The 18,969-nt window shown below is 30.0% G+C and overlaps 1 protein-coding gene across 1 annotated transcript in view; it reads left to right on the top strand.

Annotated features, from left to right (window-relative positions):
- The window catches only part of LOC141535113 (uncharacterized), a 224,404-nt gene that overhangs the window by 144,573 nt on the left and 60,862 nt on the right, over positions 1-18,969 (top strand). Inside the window, exon 3 of the mRNA XM_074254905.1 lies at positions 9,813-9,940. Within this exon, the coding sequence (XP_074111006.1) occupies positions 9,813-9,940 (128 nt within the window). The remainder of the gene's footprint in view (positions 1-9,812; positions 9,941-18,969) is intronic.

Genomic DNA, 18,969 nt, shown 5'->3' with positions numbered 1-18,969 from the left:
AAAAATGCCCAAGACTCGACCAGAGCCAAGAATAGAAGAATGCAAAAAAATTTATTTTCTCTTTTCAATAACAAACAAAAATTTATTGAACAAAAATCAGCCTAATCTTGACAAGACGATAAAAAACTGATTGAAAAAATTTATTATCAATTATTAATTGACAAAATTATTTCAAAAAAGAAAATAGGCCCCAGACTCAACCGGACCAAAACGAACAGATAGAAAATTTTTATTACTTATTTCTTATGCTCGGAATAATTTTTGAAAACAGAAGGAATTGCCCAAGACTCAACCGACCCAACCAAACGGATGGAAAACTTTCATTTCTCATTTATTTTGCTGGGAATTATTCTGTAAAATAATTTTTCAATTAATCGTCAGGTAAAATGTCAAAAAATAAATTAAAACAAACATTGAACTCAAGTCCCAATAATTTTGATATTTTAATTAAAATTATTTTTTAATTAATTGACAGGTAAAATGTCAAATAAGGAATTGAAAAAAAAATCGCTCTCGAGTCCTGATAATTTTGATATTTTTATTAAAATTATTTATCAGTTAATTAACAGGTAAAATGTCAACTAATAAATTAAAAAAAAAAATTGAACTCAAGTCCGAATAATTTTGATATTTTAATTGAAATTATTTATCAGTTAATTGACAGGTAAAATGTAAAAAAATATACTAAAAAAAAATCGCTCTCGAGTCCTGATAATTTTGATATTATTATTAAAATTATTAATCACTTAATCAACAAGCGAAATGTCAAATGATAAATTAAAAAAAAATTGAACTCAAGTCCGAATAATTTTGATATTTTTAATAGAATTATCTATCAGTGAATTAACAGGTAGAATGTCAAATTATAAATTAAGAAAAAAATTGAACTCAAGTCCGAATAATTTTGATATTTTTATTAGAATTATCTATCAGTGAATTAACAGGTAGAGTGTCAAATTATAAATTAAGAAAAAAATTGAACTCAAGTCCGAATAATTTTGATATTTTTATTAGAATTATCTATCGGTGAATTAACAGGTAGAATGTCAAATTATAAATTAAGAAAAAAATTGAACTCAAGTCCGAACAATTTTGATATTTTTATAAAAATTATTTTTTAATTAATTGACAGGTAAATAAATAATAAATTAAAAAAAAAAATTGAACTCAGGTCCTGATAATTTTGATATTTTAATTAAAGTTGTTTATCAATCAATTGACTGTTAAAATCCTGAATAATAAATTAAAAATAAATCGCACTCATGTTCTCATAATTTTGATCTTATAATTGAAATAAATTTCTAATGAATTGACGGGTAAAATCCCAAGTATCAAATTAAGTAGTAATCGCACCCAAGCCCTGATAATTTTGATATTTTAATTTAAATTATTTATCACTTAATTGATAGGTAAAATGTCAAATGATAAATTAACAAAACATTGAATTCAAGTCCTTATAATTTTGATATTTCAATTTAAATATTCTTTTTATTCACTGACAGGTAAAATGTCGAAGAAAATATGAAAAAGAAATGGCATTCACGTTTTAGTAATTTTGATATTTTAGTTTCCCTTTTTCTTAGCAAAGAAATCATTTCAAAAAAATCTACAGGTGTTTCGGCAGTTCAAGGATAACTTTACTTTAATGTTATTAGTTTGCATTCACATCATTACGCTTTACTCCTTTTATTAAGCAATTAAGATTCCAGTTGAATCTTAGCCTTTTTTTTTTTTTTTTTTGTATTTGAAAATAATCCCCAGCAAAATAAATGAGAATTAAAAATTTACTCTCCGTTTCTGTGGGTCTGGTTAAATCTTGGGCCTTTTTATTTTTTTATTAAATTTTTTCGAATAAAAATAAAAATTAAAATTTTTCCTCTGTCTTAGAGTACCCGGTTAGCTTTAATTCAGCGTTACAACGCCTCCAATAATGCTGCGATACACGGACACACACTCATACATTAAGCCGTCCGCTTGCGACCTCATACATCCACTCATTCACACTTACGTACTCGGCTCATAGCGTCACAATCCCCTCTCATGCTCGGCTTTGTGTGAGCGAGTAAGCTGCTATTGCAGCATCTCACTCTCGCGTCTCCTCTACTTCCCCGCTCATTTTCATTTCTCGAATAGCGCGCTTCTGATTGGCTATCGTTTTTAATTCATAACTCAAATTCTATGGCCCAAAAAAATTTTTGGCTCAGGAACTTTCGATTCAGTATTTTTTTCTCTATCGACCCCAACAATTACTCCCGCCACTTCAGAGACACCCTGTATATATATTGAAACACTAGAATTTTTTACTTCTATGAAAAATTTTAGTTTCCAGGCCACTAAACCTCGCGGATAAGAAATAGTCGCCTGGATTTCGTTTATAATTTTGGTCCACTGCCCTGGGATATTCCGCTCCCGCATTTATGATTGTCTTTTGTTTTAAGAAAGCTCGATTAGAAATATTATGGGACAGAAGTTACCACGTGTGCCAGTTAAATTTATTTTACTTATTTACAAAAGTTACTGTGCAGATGGTCCTTCTTCCGTGGTTGCTGTTGTAATTGATTAGATGAAATTACGCAGTATGAATAGTGTAGTGGATAAATTAACTTGATTGATAACAAAATTGCAACAAACTTAATTTTATTTCACTAACTAAACACTTGAATTATACTTATTATATTCGGTGACGAAATACAATAGATTTGTGGTATGATTATTTTACCAATATTCTAGGTTGTCGATGGTTAATTATTTATAATAACACAATGATATTTTAACACAAAATAATAGTAATAATGATGATATAAACTTATTAATTAATTAGTAGATTTGGTAGTTGTTAATAATTATTTAGTTTTGGTGAGTAATCACCTAATAGTGGTAATAGTAGTATAGTGGTAATAGTGGTCAGATTGACTAAGATAAACCTAACGTGGTGGTTGACACCGGGGGATAGATCGAAGTGTCGATCACCGCTCAAGTATCGGGGTTTGTGACCGTTTTTCCCCTCCTCGTGCCGTCTTGTGACGTCACGGGACTACCTATTATTTTAGCTAGTGTCGGTAACAAAAATTTCGGGTGGTAGTTCGTCAGGCTGATAAAGTCGGGACATTTTGTAGTGTCTCAATATATATATATATATATATATATATATATATATATATATATATATATATATATATATATATATATATATATATGGGTAGATCCATTAATTCTCGACGAAAGTGTGCGTACTTAGGTCAGCGATTTTAATGCCGATTTTTTCCACAAAAGTACACCTTGAAAGAAGACGATCCTAAAAATTTGGGCCCGACATAATCAAATTCGGCCGCTGGAGAATTTTTTGAATTTTGAGAAAAGTCGATTTTTCACTGAATTCTAATAATTTATATCTCAGCTTCTAAATAACTTCTAACAAAGACTCCTACCAAATGACATTCTACTCAGTAGACTGTCTACGTACAAGAAAAAAATTAGTATTTAGTCTAAACTCATATAGGACTTAGCTGACAGCCTCGAACTAACGAACTACTTTAGTTAAATTTTACCTATTTGTAAAACACTAGTATGTGTACAGTGTTTGAAGTTAAGGGTCAAACAGCAGCTAATGTCTTCTATTATTATGCGGTATTTTTTTATAATTAAAATATTCTCAAAATAAATTACAGAGGAAGTCTTCAAATAACGATCGATAAACTCGAAAAAAGTAGTTGTGAGGCTGGTATCCCAACGTGTGGGAAAAAATTACGAAAACGGTTGACCTTGAAGGCCATCTCTGCAACTTCCCGCTACTTGCGTAATTAAGCGCTCGAAATTGCACTTATTTTAAGCTCAAAAATCTAATTTTCGTGTAGTTTTGAGCTCTCTGAGCTCAAAAGTTTGATAGAAGTTTAATAAATCACTATTTCTTCAATTTTCAAACCGCCATAACTTATGATCGGATGAACCGATTTTCACATGTTTAGCGGCATTCAACGCAGTTTTTCAAATACTATGATATATTTTAAAACACAAATTGATTAGACCGGAAATTTTGGTGTAATCCGAAAAAAAAACTTTTTGTCGATTTTTTTCGTCAACAATAACTCACGAACGAATCAACCGATTTTGACCGGCTTGGTGGTGATCGACGTGGCTTTTCGATGTTAAGAGCTGATTAGTTTTTGAAATTAATCAGTCAAGCCGTTTATAAGTTATTAAAAAAAAAACCACATTTAAATTAATTTTTTTTCGTAGTTTTTTTGCGATTTCAGAAAATCTACGGGTCAAAATCGGATTAAACCATATTCAAAATTTACGTTCAGTCAAGCCCTATCGATTGGCGTCAAACACGATAGAATCGGTCAAGCCGTTCAAAAGTTATGAGAGGTTTACACACACGCACACACACACACACACACACACACACACACAGCATCGCGGGAGTAGTCAGGAAAGCTTCCTGAGACCTTTAAACGTCGAGATCTGATGAAAACCCGATTTTGGCAAAACGGGGTTAAAACAATAACTTCCCGATTTTTGAAAATCTTCGATTTTCTTAGCGGGTAGTTAAAAAAGTAAATACCCCCGATCGAATTTCGATCTTTCCATACACTTTTAGGCGGTTGTTTTTTTTTTTTACCTTTCGTGAATCCTTAGCAGATCGCTTAACTCAACAATTTTTTCCAAAACTAATCCCTTTGCGCTAAAAGAATTTTTTTTCAATTTTGTTGGTCAAAATTCGAAATTTTTTACTTTTCTGATTTTCAATCATGGTTAGACGACATTTATCAGAAATGGAAGCTGTCACGGGGGCTCCTTTATTACCTATTGAAGGCCCTCACCCCGACGATGGTTAATTATCGACGGATCATAGGGCATTGTGATCTGAGATGCTCGTGGAGTGAAAATAAAATTAGCATAAATTCCGGGGCCTAGAGAATAAGTGTTCCGCGGATAGGGATAATTTCACACCATGGGCAAGTGAAGTTGGCGCACCGAAAAGCGAGATTGTGAAGCCGGAGCCCGAGACGCCAGCACGAGATCTTGAAAAATCAGGTCATTATTTATTTTCCTCTGAGTTACTTGTGGAACCTTCAGAGCGATTATTTTAACATTTATAATTGATATTTATTGCTAGACATTTAGCCAGCCTAAATATCCTTCAATAATTATTCTAATTATCCTGAAATTCCAGATTTAATTTACCGCTGACCAAATCCTGAGCTGCAACGCAATTAAGCAGATCCTAAGTACCTGATAGAGCTGTGAAATTTGGCAAATAAAATTTGCCTAGACAGAAGGCTACTAGAACGACAACGAAAGTCGGAATTAAAAGAAAAGAAATCACCAAAAATTTCTTAGGTACAGAAAATTTAACCTCGGCAAAATATTGCGTTGCTCCCGGAAATTCTATGCACAGGCCAGGTTCCGTCTTTCAATTACCCTACTTGATTAATGAATTAATTATCCGAATTCAAATAAAATATTTAAATTTTAAGTCGAATTAAAAAAAAGTTAAATTAAAATTTAAACAAAATAGAAAATTTAGCAAGTCGATAAATTTCGATAGTTAAAATTAAAGGAGGTTACATTTAGAATTAATATGACTATTAAATTTGTAAAATAAACTCAAGATAAAATTTATAAAATTCGAAATTTTAGTACCGATAAAATTGAATTAAATTACATCATTTGTCCGAGTCTAATTCTGCCGATTTAATTTAACATGAATTAGAAATTAAAATAAAACTCAAAAGAATTGAAAATGAAGATTCATTCAAGTGAGATTAAAATTAGTTAATAGAATCAACAATTAAAAATAAAGTAAAATTTCAAATGAAAATTAATAATTACAAATTATAAATTAACCTATGGGAAATTTTCAAAAATTTCAAAATGAAATTATAATAGATATAAAATTCTTAAATTAGAGAATTAAAATTGTCAAGCAGTAAATTAATTTAAAAAAAAATTACAACAGTAAAATTATCAATAGATCAAATTTGTTCAATAAACTTCGATTAACAAATTTGTCAAATTCCAGTATGATAATTTCCAAAAAACAAAAACATAAATTTTTAGCCTTGGAAAAATTTAGCCAAGTTGAAAACAGAGGTGGTAATACCCGGTATTAAATATGGTAGACCAAAAAAAAAAAAAAAAAAAAAAACAAAAAATATTGAAAATTTTTTTGTTGCTGGTTTTTCTACGATTACTCAAAAACCGTAGATGGTATAAAATTTTGAAGTATTAATCTAGAAAGTTGACACTTGGAGCTACAATTCCTTTTTTTTTTTTTCGTGTTATATTTATATATATATATATATATATATATATATATATATATATATATATATATATATATATATATATATATATATATATATATATATATATATATATATATATATATATATATATATATATAACACGGCTTGTGTACACTAAATTATCTACTATTCTTAACGGATTAAGGGGCACACCTAGTGTAACGGCCTAAAAAAAACGTGATTTTTGGGAATTTTTATTAAAAAAAATACTTTATCAATTATTTTAAAATTTTAAGAATATATTTATACATGTTTTAAGAATACATAATGAAATTTTTGTAGAAAAAAATTAAATATTTTTAAGTTATCGTCGATCTCTAACGGCGCGAAAAAAAAAAAGGTCCTTCACTGCTGCAGTGATTCCGGCCTTCTCCGTGGATGAAATCTAAAAAAAAAATATCTCGTTAAACTAGATAATATTGTCTGTACAATGACCTACGATAAAAAAAAAAATCAAAAATTGACAATATGGCGGCGTTTTAAAAAAAATAGTCGAATTTTACCTAAAATTTTGGTCGTTTGTGGCCTGCGAAAATTCGATTTTTGATCAGATCAAAAAATCGATAGGTCATTGTACGGAGAACTATATATAGAACATGTAAAAAAATTCGATAGTGATCGGATCATTTGTTTTTGAGTAATCACTGCAGCAAATTCGGAAAATGCTGTTTCGAGAAAAACGCGTTTAAAGATAAAATGATCGTTTCCACGGTTATAAGTGGTTTAAAATCATATTTACAGCTAATCTGCTATTCCAGGGCCATATAATACACCTTCCTCTTCTTCGAAAAGGGCTTGTTCAGCTGAAGAAGCTTTTCTTCGAGATGATCGACCTTCTTTTGAAGAAGCCCTTTGGCGATAATCAGCGATTCGTATTCTCGTGTCGTCCTTAAGAGCCGCAAAATCTCTTGCTGCAGGTCCAACTATCACTCCCATTACATTGAATATCTTCAAAATTGACGAATAACCGTCATTAAATATTGCAGTTGCAAAATTATTTGACAATTCAATAGTTTTGAAGCCATTATGAAGATGCTTGGGTGAAAAGTGCCAAAGTAAACCGTTGTAGCTTTCATTGTTGTTTTGAGTATTGTTACCTTTACATCTATCAAGCAATTCATATCGAGATAAGTCTTCATAAATAGGTTTTATAGCTTCTTGTACTTCTGGATCCAGTGGGAGGTAATCGTGTTTAAATGTACTAGTGATTCCTTCAGCTTCCGCGCGGCGATAAGCGCACCAACTTTCAGCGCCTTCTGGACAATTTTTATGATTTGGGTTTTTGTCAGTTGAACAGAAATGATAAAATGTTGCCCAGATTGCTTTATACATTTCATCTACATTATCTTGATTCCTCATAATTGCTAAACCATAATATTTTTGGCGTTTATTTATAAAATTTACAGTTAACTTTTGTGATGTTTTACTTTTTCCTCCTAATTTCTTATTAATGTTCTTTACACTTCGGCAACGTGTTCCCATTATTTTTTCACATGTAGATAGCATTCCAATTTAGCAACAGGAATATCATAAGGATTCAAATCTATAAGTCCTTTGTGGGTAGCGCTATCACCATCACCAATATAGCGGGTATATTTTACACCATATTTACTAATGGAACGACCAAACATGTCTTTTACACTATCCACTTCCATTTTTGAGGCAGATCCTTTATGATTGGCATCACATTCTTCATCGTGTAATGATAGCCATTCCTCATAATCTTCAGGTTCGCTATCTTTTTTTTTCTTCCAAAAACACAACTCTGACAATATGTAGATTTTACGCATGAATCAAGAATTTTCTTGCTGTATTTTCCTGCCAGCGTAACTACTCCAAAACGGGAAGTATGGCCACGTTTTTTCCAGGTACCATCGCCGCTAACAGTCAAATTTGTCTCCGAATTTTCTTTCTTTAATGTAAGCTCTTTTTCTTCATTTATAGCTTGCTGCATACTGAGCTTACAAACAGTTTCGGCTGCAATCTGTAAATTCGTAAAACATCCCGCAAAAGTTTGGTCGTAAAATTTGCATGCTAAATCCATTAATCCACAGAAAAAATTTATCCCATTTATTCCGATGCCCAATAGACGCATCACAGCAACAATACGTTTATTTATTTCAAATGCGTTATTAATCATTGGTCCAGAATTAATATACGAATTGCCACATTCACAAATAATAGCAATTTTGAACCCTAGGCCTCTTGAACTTGCTTGATTGAAAGTAACTTTTTTTTGACAGGTTTTACACACCACTAAATTACTAATTGCACTAAAAACTGATAAAAATTGCAAAATACAATATCCATGAGATGGGTCAATCACAACATTATTGTCATTATTTTGTAATAACTTTTCTGCGGACGTACTGGTATTCGCAGTAGATTGCTCAAATGTAAATCTATTTCCGGTAAACTTGCGTTTTTTCGCAATTGATCGATGCTTAGGAACATTATGAGTTCCTTTTTTATTTGAATATGAAGATTGATCACTCATTTTTAAGAAAATAGCACGTGTAAAATTATGTTGCGCTCGATACAACGATCACAATGAAACTAAATGTGTCTGGCTCCGAAAATAATTTACGTGGCAGTAAACGAAAAATTTCTAGAAATTTCTAGAAATTATTATAATGATATATTTTTGTATACCTGAGAGCCAACAATAGAAACTGGAATCGTGTTATAGGGGCTGGAAGAGACAGTAGACTCTGAACAATACTTCAGGTACGTCTCGCAGCTAATGACACTCTAGCTGCCGAGCGGCTGCTCTTTAAAATGTTATAACTCAAAAACTATTTGATATATCGATTTGAAATTTTAATATGTTATTTTTAAAGGTGTAATCTACCGAAATATGAAAAAAAAAAAAAAATCGACTTTTTCGAAATTTCACACTAGGTGTGCCCCTTAAGAGAAAACTCGGTACACATATTCTTTGGATAATAACCTTAGATGAGTTCGAAGGTGAGCGGAACCCGTCACTCATTTTAGAAATAGTAGATCTTTAAAATGATCAAAATAGTAAAAATCACGTTTTCGGTGACTTCATTGATGAATTACTTTTGAATAAAAAGAAATGGCTAATTTTTCATAAATTGATTTAAAATCTCATGAAATTACCGTTATTTTGACGTGTATAACAGTGACATTTTGACTATTTTTAGTTATTTTATCGAAGTTAAGAGTGCAATTAAAACATTATCAGGCAATGTGTTGTACGAACAAATCATAGATGTTATTTTGCCGAAAATTTTTAACTGATTCTAATGAAATTAAAATAAATTTTATTTAATGTCAGTCGAATGTTGTTGGCATAACATGAAAATTTATTCTGTGAAATCAACCTTTCATTTCAGGTGCGGTCAGATGGAGTTCTTTTAATTTACTATTTTCCTAATTACAAAAAATTGTAACGCTGAAAATTTTCAAAATTATGACGCTTTTAGGCCTCATATGTATTCAGTTGAATAATTGAAAAAACTCTTTATATTTTTGCAGACTCGTCTCAAATGTTGGATAATCAACATACTCTGGACAGTCATGTATGCAATAAACGATTCGTTCCACCTGCTACTGTATTGCCGAAGTTCAAAAAGTATGTCAAGAATGACTTCACTTTTTTAAAAGTAAGTAAAAAAAAAAAATTCAGCAATTGTTTAGTTTAAGGTGACACGGTAGTAGAAATGGTAACTGATGGGTTGGCTTATTTTTCGTTTATCGTCATTACCGACGACAGATAAAAAAAATAAACATTATTTAAAAGACAGAAATAAACAGTAGCGCGATCTATCGACAGTATCGACCACAAACGATCAATGATTCAAATCCAGTTGGATCTGAACTAAAGAGACAAGTTAGGTGTGATAATAAAATTTTTTTTTAATTTACAAAATAATAAAAAATTTATAAAATATAAATCGCACTACTTTTCTTTTTTTGTTTGAAACTATACTAAATGTATTTTTTAGAATAATGAGTACAAAACTTAAGATCTGGCCTAATCAGAGGAAAATTTTTTAAATGTTTCCTGTATTACAGCTTGCATCGATTTGCAAGCCAGCGTCTGATCTAAAGTTGATGAACTAACATGAATTCTCCACTTTATTACAATATAAATGATCTGGCCTTATCTGGAAAAAAATTTTTTCCAAACTATAGCTTGCATTAAAATGCAAGCCGGCATCCGATCAAGACGATATGAACTAACATAGATTCTATAATATTTACAGTAGAAATGATCTGGCTTAATTTGAGAATAAATTTTATAAAATTATTCGCAAATTATAGCTTGCATTAACATGCAAGCCGGCATTCGATCAAGACAATATAAACTAACATACAATCTTAAATATTTACCGTATAAAAGGTCTGGCTTAATTTGGAGATAAATTTTATAAATTTTCTCCCAAATTGTAGCTTGCATTCTAATACAAGCCCGCGTCCAATCAAAATATTGTAAAGTGACATAAATTGTGAAGTATTTACATTACAAATGATCTGGCCTAATTTGGGAATGAAATTTAAGAAATTTTTTCCCAAATTATAGCATGCATTAAAATACAAGCCGGCATCCGATGAAGACATTAAAAACTACCATGCATTATGATATATTTACATTACGATTGATCTGGCCTAATTTGAAAATAAAATTTTATGAATTTTTTTTCAAATTATAGCTTGCATTGAAATACAAGCCGGCATCCAATGGAGACATTAAAAACTACCATCCATTATGATATATTTACATTACGATTGATCTGGCCTAATTTGAAAATAAAATTTTATAAATTTTTTTTTCAAATTATAGCTTGCATTGAAATGCAAGCCGGCATCTGATCAAAACAATAAAAACTAACATTCAATCTTAAAAATTTACAGTACCAGCCATTCTTAAAAATTTGTACAGTACAAGACATTCTTTAAAATTTGAAAAGAAAATATAATAACTTGCTTAACTTGCGATAAATTCCAGACAGCATTGGCCACAGTACAGCTCACAATGTAGATAGTTTGACTTCTTGGTGTATAGTATCAATTCGATGTTAGAGTAGACCAATTCTGCGTTTCCACGGTGCCTTCTTTTCTCAATGAATCTACGCAAAACTTGTGAAGTACCTTTGCAGACGAATCAATCAGGAACTTGATTCTGATGTTCTCGATACACCAACGTTATCTGAAATTTTTTTTCAATTATTATTCAAATTATTTTGTTCCTATATTCTACTTAATTGAAGAATATACCAAACTTTCTATTATACAAGCCACAAAATTTGCAAATAGTTCCATTCTTAACAAAAATTGTCATATTTGAGTGATGACAATTCAAAATTAAAGTAAATAAAGAGAAACTTCTATTATTACTTTACGATTTTTCGTTCAAGTACGTGATGAACAAAAATCTGGAAAACGTTTGATACTGCGACCATCTCTGGAAGTTTCCGCTATGTTCATATTTATAAGGCTTAAGAAATGATCTGTTCCCATTACTTGACAATCATTGATTTCCATAGCGTAAAGTTAAAAATTTCAATTTAAGCATTTCATCTCTTGTTATTCAAAATTTAATCACGTGATTCATGGTTTGGTTATATTTTGTGTAGCTAGTAACAGAAGTATTTGCCATACAAAATTTAAAAAAAAATCATGTTCGTAATTATCTGAAAAAATAAGTAAGCTTTCCAAGAAATTGTGAAAGGTCATGAGTCTTGTTTAACATGATCATTGACATCGTTCGGCAGAAAAAATCTAAGCGACTTCTCATCATTTCATTTTATGTGGTAGAAGAAGTACTCATTGAAAAGTACCCTCATTTATTTTGTCCGGAACTCTAGATCGACCCCTTAAACACCTTGAAACAATTATTGAAAAAATTAGATGCAGAATTAACACTGATCAATAACTAAATTATAAAATTTGTTTGATTCATTTATAATATAACAATAAAAAAATTTTATGATAGCGAAGTTGAACGACACTTGATAATTTTTAGAATTTTTTTAACAATTGAATTATAGCAAAAAAAAAAATATTAACAAACTTACATACTCAGAAGTTCTAAGAAATTTTTATGTTAGTTTTTTTTAAATAATTTTCTAGACCCAGTTTATTTTTAAAGAAAAATTAAAAAATTGTCGTGTGTACTAATTTCAGTGTTATAAAATTCTTCTGCTCGTTCTCTATCTTCTTGCTTGTCAATTTAGTACTTTCACGATCACTATAGGTTATAAATATTACACTGACATTTGTTGAGATTATTTTTATTCAATATGTAAATAGATGATCGTTGATTTAATTACGATTTTGCATCTTACACGATTTAATCGCTTTAAAAATGATTTATTTATAAAAAATCACCGTGGCGTTAACCAAAAAAACACTGCTTTATTTTCATCAGACTAATAATCTAGTATCGGCAGATGGCGCTTTGATTAATTATGCGCGTGATTTTAAACTCGTTGTCCAATTGAGTTTTTTAACAATTTTCATTTTGTAAAAATTATTAATTTTAGAAAACAATAATACACAATACTTTGATTTTTGAACAGACAATATGTATTCTTGTGGCCTGGTTATTTTCATTTTCAGTTCTATTACACCAAATCACTGTTAAGAAAAAAAAGCAGTTATTTCCTAAAATGTTTTGGGAGCAAATTTACGTAAGGATAATTGTACTTTTTTAATATTATATCTGGTAAAAAAAGTATTATAAAATTTCATCATTTTTATAAATTATTATTGATAATTACGATAAATAGATGTCATGTCATGCGTATTAAAATTCAAAAAAAAGTTTTATTATAATTATAATAAAATTTTCTAAATTTATTTTCTATCGTTTATTTTGTAAGTTATACATTTTAAATGAACAGCTTATAATAAAACACTTATTTGACGAAAAATTAAGATTTGTTAACAATACTTATTATTTTAAATAAGTAAAATTTGTTTACAAAATTTTTCATTAATTTTGCTATTGATAATGAGGTGGGAAATTTGCAGTTGGAAACTGTGGGGAATGGAAATTTTGAGTTTGAAGCTGTGGAGAAGGGAAATTATAAAAAGCGGGCGAGTTTTGATGCGATGAAACAATCACTGGAGGCTGGGTTATCCGTTGATTATTAAAATAATGTTGTTGCGGTGGAACAATGGTTGAAGGTTGACTCATTGGTTGAGTTGCTTGTTGATTGCAAATATAATTAGTCCACATTTGCATCCACGATTGTATGGTCTGTAACAAAAATTGATAATCAATTTTTATAAGTGATTTCATCGACTAGCTATTAAGTATAATAATTCAAGAAAAAATAATTCTAAAATTTTTATTTTTCGGTATTCTATATTCAAAAATGGAGAATGGAGTCAATTTTATGTCGAAACAATTACTAAAGAACGTTCTTACGTTTCAAAGCTTTTTTTCACCCTCTTCTAGGTCTATTAATGAAACAAGCATGATAACAACTTGTCTCATACTTGAAGTATTTTAAACTCATTGTATTTATAATATTTTAAATTAAATCATTAAATTCAATTCCTTGATTTTACTTAAATACTTACGCGATTCATGGACGCCACGTCCTTCCTAAGTTCTACCACTTCTTTCTTCAATTTATCTAACCCCATTTCAACCTTTTTCATCCTCCCACAAATTTTTTCTTCCGATAATTCTGGTCGCTTTTTGTTCATTTCAATATTATGATTAGTAGTACTGCTTTCTTTTTTTCTGTTATCTTTTTCTTCTTCCTTTTCTTGTTTTTTTCTCGATAGGCTTTTCCTTGACTTGTCCTTCGCTCTCTTTATTGTCTTCCATCACTTGAGTTTGACTTCTTTTTCCTGATAAATATAATAAAAAATATTATCATTTTGAATACTCTGATATTATATGACTTCTCGGTATAAATGTTAGCAAAAGTCACTGTTATTTGATACAAATCTTGCTTTATTTTTTTTACCACTTTCTATTTCACTCTTCTTTTTTTTCTCCTCTGGAGAAAATTTCCCTTTTTTTTTCTTCTGCTCCAAGTCTGAATTTACTTAAAAATAATATACTAAACATCAATATGCTTATAGTATGTTTACAGTATTCTTAAAGTAACCCATCTTCAGACTATATACTAAACTATGTTAAACTAAATTAAATAATCACAGCTAATCATTTATCAACGAAATTACAACTTTCACCAATAAGGAATTGGGGACTATATTTTTTCGATAATTTGATACTCAGTTAACTTCACGTCTGTTTCAAAATTCATCTCTTTTGATTTAGAGGATTGATTATTTCAAATAACTCCAGGATTTCCTAGGTCCAAAGTGAAAAAGTCACTACCACTCACGAAAAAATAATTACAAGCATACAGACAAACATACCATAAATATACACGCATCTATCAACATACACACACTAGCGCACACAGAAAAAAATATAAAACCACACACACACACACACACACACACACGCGCGCGCGCGCGCGCGCGCAATAAAATTACACATATTTATAAACACCCACACACTTGCACACAAAAGAATAATTATAAGCATACACACACAATAAAATAATACATGCATGAACATATACACACTATCCAGTGAACAAAATTATGTTAAACTAACATTAGAATGACGTCATGCTACGTCATGATTTACGTAACATGTAAGTCATATATGACTCATAATTTTCTACTTTCTGACGTACGATTCTTACGTAATATGTTTGACGTACCTATGATGTAAGTGTGACCCTTGCATGATATTTATGACGTTTATATGACGTAATTATTATGTCCTTATGATATATAACTCATGTCAAAATTAATTACACGGAAGAAAATTCTTTGAAAAAAAAAAAAAAAACTAACATTTAATTATGCGTATTTGGGTTCGAATAACAATTTCAAAACTCATCAAATGTTGAGAAAAAAGATTTGGAGTTGAAAAATCCCGGCGTGTGCTGGGCTTGAACCTGGGTCCATCGAGTTCGAAGTCTTGAATACTGCTCACTTGTCTGCACCACGATTGATATTAAATACGCTTGTTTAAATTGATCTGAACTAATAAGTTGGAAAGGATTACGTTTTTTACTTTTTATCCAGTTTCACCAAGATTAATGATGAGGTTGCATAGAAATTGATGAATTTTTTCTAAATTTTATAAAATTTCAGAATTTTCGTAAATTCATCTTACATTGGTCATTAGAACGTCTTAATGATGTCATATTAACGTCATAAATTCAGAAAGTTAAAATAAAATGATTAGATTATCTAATTAAACGTGAAATGCAACTTTAAATTGAAAAAGTTTTTCTTAATTCAAGAGAATTCATAAAATACAATTAAAGAGAATTATATTACTATCATAAAAGCAATACTTTTACAAAGCCCGTTTGTCTTTAACTATTCATATTTCAGATACCAATGGTCACATGGCAAATTATGAGACATTTTAGGAAGCTGAAATGAATTTTCTGTGAGGACCAATCAAGTCGTGAAACGAAAACATTTTTCTAGCCCTCTGAGACGAAAAAAAAAAAGTTAAAAATTTTGAAAAAGTTTTTTTTCAAGCCATTTTAGCCAAAAATTTTTGTCAGAAAATCTAAAAACGAGAATTATGTAGCTTTAAAGCTTTGAAATGCATCTTCTTAGATTTGCAATACGATCATTTTTCACTGAGATATAGCAAGTCAAAAATCGGATAAAAATCAGACTTCTTTGTGAGTAGTATGCATAGAAAATAATTTATTTCAACTTCTCAATGATCACGGTCTCTTCTCTGTAATGAATTTTTCATTTCCCATTACAAATACAATTATTGAAAAATGCAATAAGTTTTTGAAAAAATTTGCTTTATTAACTTACTCTCATACTTATCGGGTCAAAAGTGAGTTTTTGCAGCAAAATGGTTTTTAAGAATTTGATTTCATCAAAGCTGATACTAATTTTGTGGAAAAATTATTTTTCAATTGTTTAAGGAGTACCCCGTTTTGCCCCCAAAAATAAAAAATTTTGTTTCAAACGGCAATTTGAAATTAGTGGTATTCATTTTGAACAGAATAAAAATGAAGACGATTTACGGTATTTGGGTTCCCAAAAACTTAATATTTGCTTAAGTATATCCCGTTCTATCCTCCCCCTTTCCTCATACTTTTTTTAAATAAATTTTTCACTGCTTGACTCCCACGAATCTATTAAAAAAAACGATTACTCCAGAGTTACATCAATATCATCTCAAACCATAACTTAACACTGACTTATCCTGATCAAAAAAAAAAAAAGAATTGGTTTTCTCATAAATTGTTTCTATTATCTTAAATACTTCTTTTTTAACGAGGTATAAAGGTGATTTTAAAATGACATCTTTAAAGTGACTTTTTACTAATGTAAAAATAAGATTTCAGAGTCATATCAGTATTAGGTACAATCAAAAATTTTCAGTGACCTAAAAAGATGACTTCAACGTTATGTCAATATTACGTACAAATGTGACTTTTTACTGATGTAAAATAGGGACTTGAAAGTCACATCAGTACTATGTAGAATCGTGACTTACCAGTAAAGTAGATGTATAACTTGAAAGTTGCATCAGTATTAAGTAAAACGATGACTTACTAGCGACGTAAATGTATGACTTAAAAGTTACATCAGTATTACGTAAAACCGTGACTTACCAGTGACGTAAATGTATGATGGTAAAATTATGTCATTATGACGTACAATAATGACTTTAATATTATTTAATCTCAATATATATGAATCTCCTGTCACGATGTTTGTCCGCGATGGGCTCCTAAACTACTCAACCGATTTTAATTATCTTTTCTTTTAAATGTGTGTTTTGTTCCAACTTGAGAGATGGGATGGTTTTCATTTCAACTCACGGTCGCAATATTTATTAATTAACAATAAAATGATTACTTATGTTGATTATTGTTATTAATTGTAAGTTTCATAAGTCTGAAACAGATGGCGCCTTACAGATAACGGTAGTACTGCCTGACATAAATATATTATAGATGGCGGTACGTTTTAATTCGAATTTTTCAGTGTTGTGCACGTTTTCTAAATCACTCAGCCACAGCAACGCATGGCCGGGTCGCTAGTATTATATATATCAGAATGATGTAAAAATGACATCACAGGTTTTGACATCATAATAAAATCGTTAAGGAAGGCCAGTTACACGTCAAACATGTGTCAAAATCTTGTGACATTCTAATGACACTCGACTGACGTCAGATAAAAGTTATGTGTTCACTGGGTAGCACCCACGAGAAAAAAATTATAAGTATCCATACATACATACATACATACACACACACACACGACACACACACACACACACAATAAAAATATACAATAAAAAAAGACCATTCGGCAGTCGAAATGGAAGTAGATTTCATAATAAATGTAAAAATCCAAAACTTACTGCGATCGGAAACGACGATAGCCGTAATGAATATGGATCATTTTTCAAACTTAACATACTTCATTGATAATGATGATATTTCATTGATAACAATTTTTTAATAAAATATTAGTTTCACTGAGATATAATTAAGAAAGAATGTGACATTTACAGACAAAGTATTCTGTCATAATTGACTGAATAATTACAATATTTTTTCAATGAGGGAACATTACTTTTTTCGATAACTTGTTCCAAAAATTTTCTTTCCTTGAATTAAAAATTAGAGATATTAATTGTAAAAAATAAAAATTATACAATTCATTATTAAATATTATCAACTTTATTGAAAATAGTTTGTCCATATGAAAATAAAAATAAACTTTGTTCAAGAAAATAATCCTTGAATCAAGAAAATTATTTATAAGAATATCCATGATCTTGTATTATTTTATTTTTAAATTAAAAAATGCTTGTTTGGATGTGCTCTAGCTGTTGGATTTCAGACCTAAATTTTTTCCTGTAAACAGTAAGGAATTTGAAAAGCAAAATGATTACATTCATTAACTACGTACTATCTTTACTTATTTATTTTATATCTTTCATTTTTATTAATTTTATTTGTTTGTAATCAATCTTTTCAACCTTTTTTGCAGATCATTTTTTTTTTTATATTCATTCATTGTTTTTTTTTTTTAATTTATTTTATCGTTATTATTTTCACTTTCTTCATTTTTAACTTCCCGCTAAGAAAATTGAAAATTTTCAAAAATCGGGAAGTTATTGGTTTCACCCCGTTTTTCGAAAATCGAGTTCTCATCAGATCTTGACGTTTTGAGGTCCTAGAAAGCTTCCCTGACTATTTCCGCAATGATTTCCGTATGTGTGTGTGCGCGCGCGCGCGTGCGTGCGTGTGTGTGTGTGTGTGTGACCCTTTTATAACTTTTGAACGGCTTGACCGATTTCATCGTGGTTGGTGCCATTCGAAAGGGCTTGACCAAACTTAGATTTCCTAAAAATTTGAACCGATTCGGACCAGTAGATTTTGAGAAATTGTAAAAAAACTACAAAAAAAATTTTTTTGAAACGTGGTTTTTTTGGAATAACTTTTAAACGGCTTTACCGATAAATTCCAAAAACTAATCAGCTCTTAACATCAAAAAACCACGTTGATTGCCGCCAGTCCGGTCGAAATCGATTGATTCGTTCGTGAGTTATCGTGAACGAAAGATAACCGAAAAAAGTGTTTTTTCGGAG

This window comes from Cotesia typhae, unplaced genomic scaffold (genome assembly GCF_013202065.1).
Source record: "Cotesia typhae breed Kobodo isofemale line unplaced genomic scaffold, CoteBio_Ctyphae scaffold_13, whole genome shotgun sequence".
Lineage (NCBI taxonomy): Eukaryota > Metazoa > Arthropoda > Insecta > Hymenoptera > Braconidae > Cotesia > Cotesia typhae.
Note: the sequence above shows the minus strand (reverse complement) of the source record. Positions and strands in the feature narration are given on the sequence as shown.